The sequence below is a fragment of the Calidris pugnax genome, unplaced genomic scaffold (genome assembly GCF_001431845.1).
Source record: "Calidris pugnax isolate Ruff unplaced genomic scaffold, ASM143184v1 scaffold36, whole genome shotgun sequence".
NCBI lineage: Eukaryota > Metazoa > Chordata > Aves > Charadriiformes > Scolopacidae > Calidris > Calidris pugnax.
Window position 1 is genome coordinate 4,095,267 of NW_015090825.1, and position 16,699 is coordinate 4,111,965.

Genomic DNA, 16,699 nt, shown 5'->3' on the forward strand with positions numbered 1-16,699 from the left:
TCCAGCTGGAATCTGTTCTGGAGTAACTTGTATCCATTGACCATCCTCATGGGCAATGAAAAGCCACATGGGAAGCCATGTGACTCCTTGTAGAAAGGGAGTCTCCATCTTCTTTGTAGCCACCCGTTAAATACTGGAACATGGAACTGGAACATTACATCTCCCCTAAGCCTTCTTTTATGAAGGCTGCACAAACCCTTTCCTCACATGGCAGGTTTCCCAGTCCTTGGATCATCTTGGTGGCCCTTCTCTGGACCCTCTCCAGCCTATCCACATTCTTTTTGTGTAGCAGGGCCCAAAACTGAAGACAGGATTCCAGGTGCAGCCTGACAAGAGCTGTAGTAGAGTGGGATAATGACTTCTTTCTCCCTTCTGGTGGTGGCCTTGTTGATGCAACCCATCATCCCGTTGGCTTTCTTTGCCGCAGCAAACTGTTCACTCATATTGAGCTCCTTGGCCAGCAGGACCCCCCAGGCCCCTTTCCACAGAGCTGTTCCCCAGCTGGGGAGCTTAAGGGCTTAAAGCTTAAGGGCAGGAGAAGAAGGAAGCACGGGTAGAACGCCATCAGACCCCCTTCTCCTTGGCTGGGGGGGTGTGACTGGAAACCGGCCACCTCCCTCCTGAGGCGACCCACCGCCTAACGGCCGCCGCCAACGGCCCTCAGCAAAGCCCCGCCCCTTGGCAACGCCCCGCCACGCGCGCGCAGCTCCCTCCCTCCCTCCCTGTGAGGGGCCGCCCCCTGCCCGCCATGCTCCGGTCCGAGGCGGGGCGGGCAGCGGCGGTACCCGGCCATGTCGGGAGACGGCGAGGAAGATCTACCGGCCTTCGTGGCCCTGCACGGGGCCGCCCTCCGCGCTTCGGGAGTGCCGGCGCGCTACTGGGAGAGCCTGTGCCGCAAACTGCGTGGAGAGGTGGGTGAGGCGGGGAGGAACGGCGCTGAGGGAAGCGCCTTCGGCGGGAAAAGCCGCGCGGGGCCGGGACTCTCCCTTCCCCTCAGTGAGGAGAGAGCGGTGGGGAGTGGGGGTCCCCTCTCCTCCCTCCCACAGCTGGGTATGAAAAGGCACGACCCCTTCAGCCCCTCCGAGATGGTGAGGGGAGCCGTGGCTGGGAGCGGCTCCCCCTGTCCCCGCCGGGGCGAAGAAGAAAGCTGAGGGGGTTGCTGTAGGAAAAAAAGCTTCGTGCAGGTTGTGTTACCCGAAACTGCAGCTCGCGGCTGTGAAAGAGACCGGGGTGTGTTGTGCGGATCCGATGTCGTCTCATTGTTGTCAGCCCAAAGCCTGAAAAGCTTTTGGGGATCCCTGGTAACTGCAGATCCAGTGCGAGAAATAAAGGGTTGATGAATGTGTCCTGAAGCATTCGGCTCTTTTTGCCAAATAGGAATTTAGAAAAGCAACAGTGGTAGTATTAAAAGTCAGAACGTTGTCATATGTTAACGTGATATGGTTTGGGTTGGCTTTTACCTGATTTTATATATATATTATTTTTTTCCCCAGTTCACTTCTATGCTGGTTTACCCTGTTCTCAGTCATTTTATAACTCCACAGAGCTACCTCAGTCAGCTTGTCTAGCGTATGCAAGAGTTACCCCTCTCAGGCTATTTTCTGGAGTGTTTTTGGCCAGTTGGTTTGCTCGTTTATTCCTGACCCAAATAAAAGCTGTTCAGCTCTTTCAGAAGACAGGGATGGTGGTACAAGGTTCTGTCGATGGTTAAAATAATAACAATGCAAGAACCTCTTTGTAGAGCATCTCCGAGTAGCGATGCTCTCTAACTTTATGAGGCTGAGAAAAGGAGTCATTTTGGACAAACAGCTTTGCGAAGACAGGAGATGAATTTAGAAAATTTATTTTGTTTTGGAATAAGCAGTCAGCCTTTAGTGGTGAGGAAAGCTGTCTTGGATTTATTGGAGTAAAGGAACCAGGAACTGAGGCAGGAAAGAGACAGAACCCGAAACTAGATGTCTGGAGACTTGAGAGTGCTCCAGGGAGTCTGGAGGAGTCTACCTGGAGAAGGAAATAAGAATGAGGTGAACCTTCAGTCTTGGGGAAGGAAAGAGATCTGATGGGAACCTTAAGATACAGGGAGAAAAGGGAACTAGCGGTGGGGTGCAGGAAGGCATGATGAGCAGTGGAGAAACAGATGAGATGGGATGATAAATTTGAACTGTAGGATAGTGGGCAAGGAGAGGGGACTGTAGTTTAACACCCATGTACAAGTAAACTAATTCTTGATTACTTGAACTCTTTTTACCCCACATCAACTTCAAAGTTGGGACTGGAGGGAGTATAGCAAGTTGTGATATAATCTGAGTGTTTATAGCACAGGGTCTGAATGCGTTCTTACTGCTTTCTAACTGTTGTGTGTCTGGTACTGCTAGTAACAAGACTATGTCTGTATTACAGAGAAAATAAATCTACATTAATTCAAGCATATGCCCAGTAACAAGCTTCCTGTTATGTTATACCTCTCTCAGCAAGCATATGTGCAAGTGACTTGGAGCAGGGAATGTCTACTGCTCTGCTTAAAGAGGAAGGCACGAGAAAGGATGTATTGAAACAGGATGAAATAGAAGGCAGTATAAAACTGGTAAAGAAATATGAAGTTGCAAAGAGTTGCATTGCCATGTGTCAGTATTAGAAAGCTGGAGGTAGCTGGCAAACTGGAATTGTCCTGTGACAAACGCGGGCTGAAGATTGATGTCCTGTGGCTGAATTTATTACATATTACCAGCTTTGTTGGGGAGGGATGTGAAAATTAGAACATATGACAATAGAACAAGGGGAGTCATGGTCCTGATCTTTTTGCGGAGGCTAGGATGGCGAAAGGCAGGATGAAGAAAGCATATGCCCTAAGGTGGCAGGCTGCTCCTTCTGCTTCATTTTGCTTGCAGTGGTGTCTGAGCATGCTCTTTTGTACTAAGTGTTTCAGTTCGTGTGGAGAAAGAGGTTTAATGATTTCAATGTGCTTAGGAAGGTAAATTAGGCTGCTGATAGTGCTTGTCTCTACTGTTGCAGCTTCTGGGTTTTATCCAGAGGAAGGGCAAAAGGATATGGAGAAGACTTGGATGTCCAGGGAAAACAACTGTGAGGAGTGCTGTGGACTGGGATGAGCTCTTGAAAGGAGGTAGAGACAACTACAGTACCTTAATTAGAACTGGGCCATGTGAAGTGGCTGGAGGAACAGCAGTAAAGAAAGCAAATGGAGTGAAGGGAGAGAATGAAAATGTTTTGGGAGTCTAGGTAACAAAGAATAACTGGGGGAGTGTGGGGTGTGAAAATCAGTGCAACATGTAGCATAGAATGAGTTTCCTTGATTCATGTGTGAAGGTAGGAGGAATTTTTTATTTGTCCTAACCTGTTGCAAAGATTAAAACTTTCTAGCATAGGACTTGGAAAATTTGCATCCATAGTACAGATAAAAATCTCTCTTACATGAGTACTTCTAGAGCCCAAGCCCGGGCAGCTGTTTTCCAAGATACACATGTGCTTCAACATACAGAGGGAATGTACCCCCCTTTCTATGTGTACGTTAAGGCCTGCAAGAGAAGGGGAGGGTTTGGTTTTTTTCATTTACCTTGAGATCTGCTAGAGCAGGTTTTCTTTTGAAAACATTAGGTAACCATGATTTAAATTGGATTGCTCTTTCAAAACATGGCATATCTGTTAGATCAAAAAAACTGCTTTTATTTATTTATTTTGCATTTGGCATTCGGTGTCTCTGTTGGGAAGCAAACTTTTCTGTATTACTGGCAGAAACTTGAAGAACAAAACGTATTGCAGCAAGATTTTTGTGGCCCTGAGATGTTGCTGGCAAAGGACTGCTTAGAGTTTCATCCTGGTTAGAAATAGAGGCTCTTAATTAATTACTAAAAGGAATAAAACCCAATCAATATTACTAGACTTCATTTTCCAGAGCAGGGGAGGGCAGGCTTTTGTTCAGAGGCTACCTGTGGCCTTCAAAGTAGTTTGCAATATGCCTATAAGGAATTTGCTGAAAATGCCTGTGCATGGTAATTGTCATGACATGTGCCTGCTTTGTTATCACATTCTCTGGTTCATTAGGTTTGTTAGGTTGGAACTGCACCTGAATCTGAAGAGGGAGTGATTTTGCCCAAGCATGTTTTGCTTGCAAATGGTTGTGCCACCAAAATGTGTTGCTGTCCCTCTGCTGATTTCTAGAGATTATTACGTATTCTGGTGGAGTACTCCATGTGAGTTCTCCCTATTCCATTTCAAGCAAAAGGTTATACTTTTCAAACTGGTGGCATAATCTTATCTGGCTGATGTTTGCCTTAAGTAGCTTAAGATTCCTTTAATGGAGCTCCTGCGTTAGTAGGGTCACAGTGTGACATCCCCTCTTAAAGGGAGGGAGGGGGAAAGGAGGACAGCAGTGTCGTCCATCTGCTTAACAGGCAGTGTGTCCACACTGGTGACCAGCCACTTCTGCCAAACTGGTCAGTTCACTACTGAACTGTTTGCATTATCAATTAGAAATTTAAAAAAAAAAAAAAGCCACAAAAAACCAGAAAAAGCCACTGATTAAGGTGGTCTTGAACTACTGTTCTGAGAATTGTGAATTGCTTCAGGTGAGGAACACACTTAATTATTTTTTTCAATTTTATAAATTCTCTATGAGGGTTTTTTAACATTCTGCTGAAAAGGTATTAAAAGTGGAAATTTTTTGCTAAATGTAACCGCTACAGTCTCATGCTGCTGATGCTCTGTTGGAGGGAGAGATCAAAACTTTGCCTTAGGGGATTTGGAGTCCCTTAATTTTCAAGTCTTGAGTTGATATTTAATAAAATATAAAGCCAACAGTTTACCTTTAGTTGTAGGAGTTGATACTAACATTCCTCATGGGTGTTTGGTGAACAGGTGGAGCCTGTGGCAAGTGAAGGCTAATCTCTGAGTCAGCAGCTGGCTCACCTCAGAACCCAGCTCCTACAAACTCTTTAAGACACTGTCAAGTGTAGAAAGAATATGTAGTGCCGTACTGTAGTAGGTGTGAAGTGGACACAGTGAATCACACTTGTGGTTTTAATTTTCTGATGTCTGTCAGTCACTTAGCTGCAGTTTCTTCTGCTAGCTAATGAGCTTGATGAGGACAGCAGCAGGAGCAGGGAAGAGTTGAATGTGTGTGTGTCCTGGTGTGCTTTTTTGCTACCTACTGTAAGCTGGGATTAGCACTCGTGTGGTGAGCCAGATCAGCGAGCTGATCCAGCTGGGAGTTGACCTGGCAAAAAGGAATGGGGAGCACCACTGACAGCCACACAAGGAAGGACTCTTCCTTTCACTGGGACCTGCCTGCAGTTACACAAATGGCTGTGAGTTTTACAGGCAACTGAGCAGAGACTTATAGAAATATTGGTGGTCCTGTTGCAACAGCAGGAGGCTGTGATATTGCTTACGATTGAGTAATGTTGTCCTCTTCTAGAAAAACTGAAAAACTAGAAATAAATTAGAACTGCTAGCTATTTTGATGCCTGCTGAAGTGGAAAATACTAAGTTCGTTTCAGATTCTTTTTAAAAATAGGTGTGTTTTTACTCTCCAGTGAAATTGTCTACAAAGTAATTTTCTTTATCCTAAGAAAAATGTCTACGTGGAGTTAGCCAACATATTGTTGGCATCTTCTTTTTCTATCCCCCAGCCCAAAGGAAACTGCCATCTCCTGCTCCTCAGAAGGGAATTTCAGGCACTTGTCTGCTTGGATCTGGTCTAAGATACCATGCTGTGGCTTAAGGTCTGAAGCAGGCGGTGTTTTCCTGCTGCCTTCCTCCCTTGCTAGATGTCTCTGGGAAGCTCTCTGCTTTGTCTAGGTGGCCTTGCTTTACAAATGTGGAGTTGATTTCCTCACCCTCTTGAAACAGCTGTAGCAGAAATAGTTATCCCCAGGGAGCACTCACTTGAATAAATAAAAGCTTGTCACTGCCACTGTGATTTTGTAGCTAATAAGTTGTCAATGTCTAGAAGTAATGACTTCTAATAGTGTGATGTCAGAGGCTAGGTCTACCTGGGCTTGGCTTGTTAAACCAGTAGCTCCAGAGGTCACGCTTCTAGATTTTTTCCCCTCCCTGCTACTTTCTAGTGAGATGAGATTGAGGCAAAACAATTTGTCTGCCCCTGCCTGGTTCATTATGTAGCATGTGGATGACTTTTCAAAAGCTTTCAGAGGGAGTTATTTTGCTAAGTCTTCTTTCTTTTCTTCTTAAAAGCACATGTTCACTTTGAAATCACGGAAGTTGTTAGCAGAGTCTTGATTCTTCAGAAGATATGCAAGCCTGCCATTTGGCAAGATTTTGGGCAGAAGGGAAACTTGTGTAGTGACCTACTAATTTATGTAGATGGAGGTGTTATGTCCAGAGAAGGCAAGAATGTAAAGAAACCCTTTTCAGCACATTAGTAGAGGTAAGTGTATAGACCTTAACTTGCAGCAGTGTAAGGAATCTCACAACTCATCCAGGGGTGAGTGAACGTGGGCAGTCCTTTTTTGTAGGGAAAGAAGAGAGGGGGAGACATGCGGAGATTTCTGGTTTGGAACTTGATTGGTAAAAGCTCTTTTTCTTCATCTTCAGGGAATTCAATGTACTTTAGTATGGTTGTATAGTTTGGGTAACACCTGGTTTTGCAGGTCTTAAATTGTTGATTTTAGCAAAGTTAAGCAAAAATACTCTGTTTTCAGCTCTTAAAATTCTTTATGAGGATTTCAACTAATAGATGATCATCAGCAGACCTGTTAGTACCAAAGAAACCAAGAAAACTTCCTGCCTATATTAACTAAAGAAACTTCCCAAACAAACAGCTCTGTTAGTGTTAAGGAATAAGTGCTGTTGTTCACTTATCTGTTAAGTTAAAAGTGCCGTTTTCTGTAGGATTGCAGGCCACAAGTGTCTGCAAGTGTTTTTCAGTGCTGCATTGTGCATATGGGGGTACTGCCACAACCAACTGCTTGATGTTTTGTGCACTTTTCATCTCAGATATTTGATGCTGGTGACTACTTTGGGATAATGCAAGTAGAAGAGGTGGATGAAGAGGAAGAAGGCGATGAAGAAATGGAAGAAGAGTTAAAAAAGAAACCAAATCCTGGAAATGAACCTTGTTTCAAAGTTATCGTAACAAATGAGAATGGACTTCAAGCCTCCAATCCCAATAGGTAAGTAGTGATTTCAGAACTAGTGTTCAGACTTTGAGTGGTCTTAAACCCTAAACTAATAAGGAGAGTTTGCTTTAAAACTTGTTTGATCCTGTTCAGAAATGCTCTTTTCTTACTGTAAGACCTAGCTCTCTGAGGAAAGGTGCATGCTGTGAGGCATATCTTGAAAAGGGTACTAGGAGTTCAAGTATCTTAATGTTCCTTATTAAATCATGCAGGAATATGCTTAGAAATCGGTTTTAGTAAACTGAGGGAGAAAATGAGGAAAAAGCAACCTTGAAATGAATTCTGCAGAAAAAAAACCCCTTTGTATCTGCAAGACTGTTTGCCCTTGGGAAAAAAAAAAACAAAACTGAAGAAATAATTGTGACTTTCACAGGTCTCAGGCGAAGGAGGTACTACGCAGCTTCAAAGTAATGATCTGTGGACTATTAAATTTCCTCCAATTGGCTAAAATATAATTCAAGAGTGTGATCATGTGATTGCATGCTATGCATGCATACATAATTGAATAGATCAGGTTACTGTTGGCTTTCTTCAGAATCAGCTTATCTGTCATGAATATGAGACTAGTGTGCAGCTATAAAACTGGAAGAAAGTTGCATAAGAAACAACTTGATGTTAAAACAGCTTTTTGTGTTCTTGGTTTTAAACACAGAACAGGCTGTTTGTCATATATTAATAAATAGCAGTGAGGTATATTCATCTGCTGGAGATGCGAACGCAATTCTGCTCAGTGCTATATAACATCTTTTGTCAGAATTTTCATACATTTTTAGGTCTTAGGTAAACATACAAAGTCTAAAAATCTAAATTTAGCTTTCATGAGCAAAAACAACGTAGAGCACGGGTATCTGCCTTTGCGTGCCTGCTTTAGCCTAAGTCATTGTCTTTCTAAATCTGAGAACGCACTTGAAAGCTATGAAGTTCAAAACAGCTCCTACGATAATCTTGGGCTTCCTCGCAACATTCAGATGTATGTGTATATAGGAACAGAACACAAATGTGCCTCTTTGCCAACGTTTCCAAAGAGTTTGACCTTAGCATTCTCTGGAGTCTTTGATTTTAAAATTAAATGAGGTTTTTTTCTGTATGTGGCATGCAATAATTGTTCAAGGATACTTGCTGTACATGACAGTTGACATGTTTTTAACTTTCTGAAATATGGGTTGTAGAGGTGGGTTTGTTGTGGGTTGGTTTGTTGGTTTGGTTTATTTTAGCAAGTAGAATTCAGATTTTTCTCTGACTTGATTCAGGAAAAGGGTAAAACCAAAATGCGGAGAATGCTTCTGTTTGAATAACTATGTGGGTTTTTGTAAAAATCATGTGGCCTAAATAAGGACTAAACTTGTCAAGGGAAGCTGTGTGGCTGTCAGTTGTGTATGGTTTTGTTTTGGGTTATATTATTTTAAAACAATGTATTTTTTCTAAAAAGATTGGAGAGAGGAGGGAAATCCCCCAAAAACCTCACAGAGAAACAATCAATAAACCTTAAAATGAATCTTTTTTTTTTTTTTTTAAATAGCAATTACAGGTTTTTGGTAATCAGACCTCTCCTCCTAGTTTTATAGATGACAGTAGATGCCACGGAGCTCATGACTAACAAGATCCTCAAATACTTTTGAAAAGGAATGTATTGTTTTCCTTCTTCAGGCAGGAGCATTAAGTTGGAGTGGAGTTAATAACGATGATAAGGGAAGAAATTGTGTTCCCAGCCTTTAAAGGGAGTTAGGCTTACAAACTGAGTACCCATTGCTGTGTTTGTTCCTCGTTTGCATGGAAATGCTAACTAATGCAAAATAAGTGTTTTAGAACAAGTTCAAGTGTAAATTACTGCTGGGAGATTGTTCCTAGCCTTAAACGTCACAGTGTGTACTCAGGGAGTTACTTTGGGCATAAGAAAAAACTTAGAAGGAAATATAGCTCTTGTGGTCAAATGTTCAGCAAATATATGTGTAAAAATATATGTGTATGTTGTTGTAATGTTACCAAAATTCTCTTGAAGCATTTTCCTCATCGACCACGCCTGGACATACCGTGTTGAACACGCCCGGCAGCAGCTGCTGCACGTACCCGGGTTACTGCACAGAATGACAAACCTCATGGGCATCGACTTCCACGGGGAGATCCCAGACGAGGGCAGCATCGAGCAAGTGTTGCAGGAAATGTGGAAATACAATCAGACCTACCAGCTTTCTCAAGGGGTAAGTCTCTAAAGCCTAATTAGGATGCTAAAAAGTCATCCTGAGTGAAGACGTTCTAATATATGGTTATTGACAAAGATGCGTTTTCATTAAAAATGGGCCTTTACAGCCATTTCAGAATGAACTTCTACTCGGAAGGAGAGCAAATGCCATGTAAGGCTTAAATGCACAGCAGCTTGCTAGCAGTGTTCTGATGAGAACTTTGAATGGGTTTTTATATAGGGTGGGAGAGTCTGCTGTAAAAGAAGGGGGCTGGGACAGGGAGTTCTGTGGGGTTTTTCTACTCAAATTGTCTCATAGTGAAGGAAAGGACCTCTCATAAATCAACTGTCTCACATAAAAGTGTGTCTCAGCTATGTTTGCAGTTTTCCTCACCTGTATAGAATGCTTTACGTACTGGGGATATATATATCTATACTGTCAAATTATTTAACTTACTAGTTTGGATTTGGCAACTGATTGTCTGTAATGTGTAAATGAAAACACTCTCTGGAATGGAGACCTTTATGAATTAAGTTATCAGCTTAGCTCACAGTAGTATCAGGCCTGAAAAATCCCTAAGAAAGGGATTAATTGTGACTGCTTTCTCTTTTTCTTTAAAATATTTTAAAACATTTTTCTTTTTTAAATAAAAGGGAGAGCTGAACAGTGTCTCTCAATCTTCCTACCCTGTGTCTTTGTTTCCCATCTTGATGTCATGAATGGCTTGTGAGTCAGGTATCTGTGTTACCACTTGAAAAGTGATTTCCTGGAAGACAATTAATTAAACCTGCAGTTAAACTTGTCTTCTGTTCCCCTTTCTGACACTGGGCTGCTCGAGTATTTTAAGTCTAATCTCTGTGCTCTGTTTCTGTCTATGTAAAAAGGCAACAGTAGTGCTACCAAGCAATTTAAGTTTTATTCATTCGGAATTTTTCTATGACAAGCGTTGCAGGAAGGGGTGCTTTGATGATGCAACCTCAACACTCTTGCCAGCCAGCTGCTGTGGCAGGAGGCAGTTCTGCTGCCCTTTACTCTTAAGCTGTAAACTTCAAACTACTTTTAGCAAACTGATTCTGGTAGAAAATGAAGGCAAACTAATCCTACCAAACAGCCTTCTGCTGGTTTAGCTCCCTGAACTGGCTAGTTTGGTACAGGGTACAGGGAGTGTGGTATTGGAAAGCAGCCCTGAGGAAAGGGACTTGGGGGTGCTGGTGGACGAGAAGCTGGACATGAGCAGGCAGTGTGCAGCTGCAGCCCAGAAGGCCAATCACATCCTGGGCTCCATCAAAAGATGCGTTGCCAGCAGGTCCAGAGAGGTGATTCTGCCACTTTACTCTGCTCTGGTGAGACCTCACCTGGAGTATTGTGTGCAGGTCTGGAGCCCTCAATATAAGAAGGACATGGACCTGATGGAGAGGGTCCAGAGGAGGGCCACAAGGATGATCAGGGGGATGGAGCACCTCTGCTACGAGGACAGGCTGAGGGAGCTGGGGTTGTTCAGCCTGGAGAAGAGGAGGCTCCGGGGAGACCTAATAGCAGCCTTCCAGTACCTGAAGGGAGCCTACAGGAAGGCTGGGGAGAACCTGTTTAGAAAGGCCTGCAGTGACAGGACGAGGGGAAATGGCTTCAAGCTGGAGGGGAGCAGATTTACACTGGAGATTAGGAGGGGGTTCTTCACTGTGAGGGTGGTGGAGCACTGGAACAGGTTGCCCAGGGAGGTGGTTGAGGCCCCTTCCCTGGAGATATTCAAGGAGAGGCTCGATGAGGCCCTGGGCAACCTGGTCTAGTTGGGGGTGTCCCTGCTGACTGCGGGGGGGTCAGACTAGATGACCCTTGGAGGTCCCTTCCGGCCTGGGCAATTCTATGATTCTATGGTGTAGGGGAGGACTTTGTAGAGTAGGGTAGATGGTTGGACGCGATGATCCCAAGGGTCTCTTCCAACCTAGACAATTCTATGATTCTATGAAAGAGGATGGGACTGTGCCGTGGAGATGGGAACAAGCTGTTCCCAGCAGTGGCTGGATGCTAGCCCGGCTTAGCCTCCGAGTTGCAGAGATGAGTGTTCCTCTGTACCCAGCACCTGCTCACAGTCTTGGATGGAGTAGGAAACTGAGAAACGGTTGTAGGGGGTGCTGCCAGTGCCTTCTGTCTCGTGGTGCTTTTCTAGTGATTGCTATGGGCAGGATATCTCACTCTCTTTAATCGCACAGACTGCAGAGGAGAAGGTTCCTGTCTGGTACATCATGGATGAATTTGGATCACGCATTCAGCATTCTGATCAGCCTAGTTTTGCAACAGCACCTCTGTTTTATATGCCTCAACAAATTGCTTACACTGTTCTCTGGCCTCTGAGAGACCTTGAAACTGGGGGTAAGTGTGTGCCTGTTGAGTTTTTGTAGTTTGTTTTTTTTTTTATTAAACTCATAATAGAAGGTGGGCCATATTCTTACAAATCATTGAGCAGTAGAACAAAAATTTCAAGACCAAAATGATTGCAAATTTTAATGCTCTCAAATTTAAAAGTTCTCTGACTGATATTTTCGTAATTTATGTGAGAGAGAGGCCTTTATCAGTCAAAAAATATTGCTAATGTTGTATTGAGAGAGAACTTGTATTGAGAGCTATTAAATCTTGCATCACTATCTTAATGGAACTACTGTTTCAATCATCCGAGACTCTTTAAAATTCCTTAAAAGTTTGTGTTTGTAGCTTTGAGTAAGAAAGTCAATGTACTGAAGTTTGGAAATGCCAGGCCAATGATTTACTCCTGTAATCTTAGTTGGGGCCACCTTATGCCCCTATGATGTGGAGGAGATAAGTGTTTGGCCGTCTGACTAAACTGACCCAAGTGAGATGGTTTCAGACTAATTTTTGCATCCTAAATAATAATACCCTTTTTAATGTAGTTCTTTAATTATCTCTAATTTTACATTTAAATAACAAAAGGGGATTGTGGGATTATTAATTGTTTTGTGTGCTATACCATGAAGATGATTTTCAGTGGAGAATGAAAGGCAGTTCCTAAAGGTTGTCCTTGTTTTGCTGCAGACGAAGTGACTCGTGATTATGCTTATGGAGAAACGGATCGCTTGATCAGGAAGTGTGTTTTGTTACCGTGGGTGCCCGCTGAGGTGTTGGATGTCAATTGTTTTACTCCAGAGCCATCAGATGAGCATTACCAGGTATACTTTTAACGAGTTAATAGCATATTTTATCTCTCTTAGGAAGAAGCAGTATTTAAAAAGTGTTGCGAGAGTTCTGACTTTGCCTCTTTTATTAGGCTTAAAGATTGATTTAGAGTAAAGCTATTAAATAAAAAAAAAAATGCAAAGTATGGGGAGAGAAGAAATGTCTTGCATATAATATTTAACTATTTAAAAACTGAAGCAACACAAGCCATCTCTAATATGTTACCACAGTATTGTGTAACTTTTTTATAAGCATGCTACAAGGTACTTCAGATGATGTATCCATCTTCCAGTTAAATATTTGATACATTGTCTATTAGGCTTGCTGATGGATTTACTGTTGCAGCACTTCTGGTCAGTCTTGAATTACTGAAGGATTTGTTTTAGTATTTTTAGGGCTGGTTATATTTTTCAGCCTGTCTACTCATTTAATGTCGTGGTTTAGAACCATTACATATTGAAGCAGAGACATCTTTCATTTGATGGCACTATTATAAAGTGTTCATCTGTTTTGTTTTGAGCTCTCCTGTCTGCTAAAGGTTTGTGATATTTTAAGGACCTGAAGTTAATGTTTGGAACGTTCTTTTCATGAATCAAGCCTGCATGAGCTTTCTTTTTAAGGAAAATGAAGAAACCTAATGCCTATGAGGTACTGGCCACTAAGGAGGATTCAAAGTATAGCTCCTAAAGATGAATCTATACCCCAACTATCTGTTTCATATGATGGAGGATAGGCAGAAAATGCCAGATCCAGCTTGTTATTAACAATATCTAGTCAGAAATGAAGTTAACCTGCTTCTGCCAAATAAAGGTATACACTCAAAACAGCTAGGCTGCCTTTTAACCTAAGTCAGATTGGTTGGTTGGGATTTTGCATTTTTGGAAGAGGGCTAGATGTACTTTACATTTACAGATGAGGAACAACAATGCACCCATAGTTCATGTTTTAGAGGTGTTCTCTTGGCAAAAGTGCTTGGATCTCAGATAAGGCAATGTTTTGCCTATGTTTTAATTCTGTTTTGGGATGATCAGGTCAAGTTAGAGCTGTGTGTGGCAAATGGGCAAACGCTATCCTCCTTTACCACCCCATCTTAAAAACACCTTCTCCAAGTATCAAGTATCCTTTTTTTCTTTATTGTGTTTCTGCTGCTCACCTATTGAGAAGAGGTGACAGCAAAATATTGATGGTAGAACCACCCAACAGAACTTTCTTTTACTCTGGAATGTGTAACTGTAGCTTAAAGTCTTAAGTGGTGACAGGCCAGTGAGGAGTAGCTTAGGGTGTAGCACATTCTTAAACACAAAAAGCGAAATGGCTAGAAAGAGATACCATGTTGCTGACATGTCTAATTCCCCTATTTTCACATAAGCAGAGCTGTGTGCACACACACAAAAAAAACATACAGACAACTTCAAAGATCTGTTTACAGTATTAATATGTAAGCCAGCAGTTCTGCTGGGAAATAAAATTGTGTGGAAATATTTCTAAATGTTTATGCAAGCCACGTTTCAAAATTGTTTGTTGCTATCACTGTACAATTTCTGCAACTGCTTTGCTACTCTGTGCAAATAATCATTGATGTTTCAGTGGGCTGGGTTATTGGTTTTTTTACTGTAGCTAAGGATATTACATTTCTTATTTTAGTTTTCCTTTAAACCCGAAGGCTTCAATGTTCCATTTAAAAGAATCACAGAGTTATTACAGCAATATTGTGGCTTAACTTTTACCTGGTTGGGTTTTTTTTTTCCTTCTGTTACCTAATTCTGGTCTCCAACACAGACCACAAAGACTGTGACTGAATTGGTACTATGGGCAATGATTGGGCAAGGATTGCAGAAACTAGTGTTAGGGGAGGCGGCTTCTAATGGAGTATCTGGGATGGAAGAAGTATCTCTTGAAGGGACTAGAGTAGTTGCTGTTCTGCAACAGCTCCCTGCAGTTGCAAAAAATGAATCCTCTGGTACTTCTCTGAGAATTATCTTCTCTTAAAAACACAGGCTCCCTTCCTATTCTTAGGTTACTGTAGGAATTATTTTGTGTTTGTACTGTTCAGTCAGTTTTAGAAGGTGACGTCTAAGATCTTTGATTACAATTGTGGTTTTGTTTGTGCTTTCCAGTTATGTATGATTACATGCCCTATAGCAGCCTTCAAGGTAAAGAGGTATGTCTATGGCTAGACAGACATTTCACCACTGCACCTTATGAGCAGCAACTGGAACTCGGGGAGCTGTTGCAGAACAGCAGCTGCTTTGGTTTCTCAACGCGCGCTTCTCCCATCGCAGAGTTTGTGAGCTGCTTTCTTTGGCAGTGTATCAGCAGTGATCCAAATGTGTGTTTCCTTCTATCAGTTAGAGGTGTCGTGAAAGATGGGGTGAGATTTTTCAAGCGTGTTTACTACTGAAGACTGCAAAAAGCCTTTTGCTCATTTTTACAGCAGCAAAATTAAGTTCCGATTTCCGATACTTCTTTAAGTTATCTGCAATAAAACATCATCGCTAAATGGTCAATCTTCCATTTTGTTGGAAATACGGTAACTTTGCTTTTTACAGCGTATGATCGTCTGTGATTTTATGTTTTGTTTAATGCTTAGAAGAAACAGGAATTTCTTGGAGTGCTTCGACAGTGTTCATGAGCCCTGGTCTTGAAGCCATATTTCTTGTTCTTTTTTTACTAATATCCTCTTACCTCTGATTCCCCTCTGCCTCTGCTCTTGCACTGATTATTATTTTTTTTTTCTGAGCAGCATATTACACAACATGATATATTTCTCAATATTACTCATCATATTTCTCAAAATGCAACTTTGGCAGAATTCACTTGTGCCATGAGACATGCAGATGGACTGCCATTTTTACTGTGACCACAAATGCATTTCTATACGTTATTTAGATACTTACATGGAGACAATGAATTGCAGAAAATGATCTGTAAAGGTTTATAATTTGAGGAAATTTCAGGAGGGTAAGCTTCAACAGGCTGTTGCTAATAAAACACTTGGATGAACATTGAGTCATACAGAATATTTTTACCTGTAGCTTCTCCTTAAAGATTGTGTTTGGTTTTCAATCACTTTGTTTATAAACATGATTATGCACACTTTGAAATTCAGTTTGGTCTAAGCTGCTGTTCATATCTGCTGAGTATTGTGGAGTTTGACCTAAGTCTGCTCATTTATTCTGCCCGGTATTAACTTTTTGTGGGTTTTCTGGTTTTCTAGGCTATTTTATCAGAAAACAAGGAAAAACTGCCCATAGCGATAAACCCACCGGTTTATGACAAAGACAAAGTTTTCAAGTACGTATCTGCAAACAAAATGCATTCTTACCAAGAGTGAGTATAATAATTGCAGTGTGCTGAGCCTGAACCTCCTTTTCCAGCTTTGAACAACAGAGGCAAGTAAGGTGTGTTTATATATAGCCAAATGCTTACGAATTTGACTTACTAGTTGTTCTTGTTGGATTCTTCAGAGTAAATGAATTTACACTTACAGAATTTCTAAAAATTCTAAAAAAATTCATATATTTTTTAAAATAAGTGCCACCTTCTGGGTGAAAGACAAGTTGTATAATATTGTAGCACTGTTTTCACTAAGGAGTATAACTAAAGTATATAAGAAAGACTTCTCTGCATTATAGGATTTACATCCACAGGGGTACATGTGCTTCTCTGTGCTATGTGAATATAACAGACTATTCCCCTCCTTCAGATGAGAGAGCCAACCAGGAATCTTGTCAAAACCTGGGATATTTTAAATTGGATTTGTTCCTAACTACAAAAATGGAGTGTATGTTGTGAAACTATTTCAGAATAAAGAAGGGGAGAACATTGCAAAGATAAGGGGTTTTTGTGACCCAAAGCAGTGGCACTGCATTGTTAGACTGCCTTATTACTAGTTTTATTCCAGAAAAACATACTATTACATAGCATGTGCTGTGAGTTGCACTCTAGGGTGTTTGGAGTCAGACACTGGGATCCAAGTTCTTGCTCACAATATTTTGCTTAAGGGATGAAGTTAGGCTACAGTGTATTTGGTTGTGCTGAGGGGACTTTTTGTGCACTAGATCAACTTGAGAAGAATTATTGAAAATTGAAGTCACTTTGGAATTGAGAGGCATTTGTTAACTTGCTTAGTGGTGGTCTGGATTTCATTATGCAGTTGAAATCTCTGGTTACAAG

General features: G+C 41.8%; 1 protein-coding gene across 1 annotated transcript; it reads left to right on the forward strand.

The window, feature by feature from the left end:
- Positions 1-752: 752 nt before the first annotated feature.
- On the forward strand, positions 753-15,853 carry LOC106886839 (tubulin--tyrosine ligase-like protein 12; the record flags this gene model as incomplete). The annotated part of the gene is made up of 6 exons (XM_014940072.1): positions 753-911; positions 6,973-7,148; positions 9,154-9,352; positions 11,545-11,704; positions 12,383-12,516; positions 15,741-15,853. Coding segments are annotated over exons 1-6 (902 nt in total), but the record flags the coding sequence as incomplete, so codon positions are not given.
- Positions 15,854-16,699: the final 846 nt, after the last annotated feature.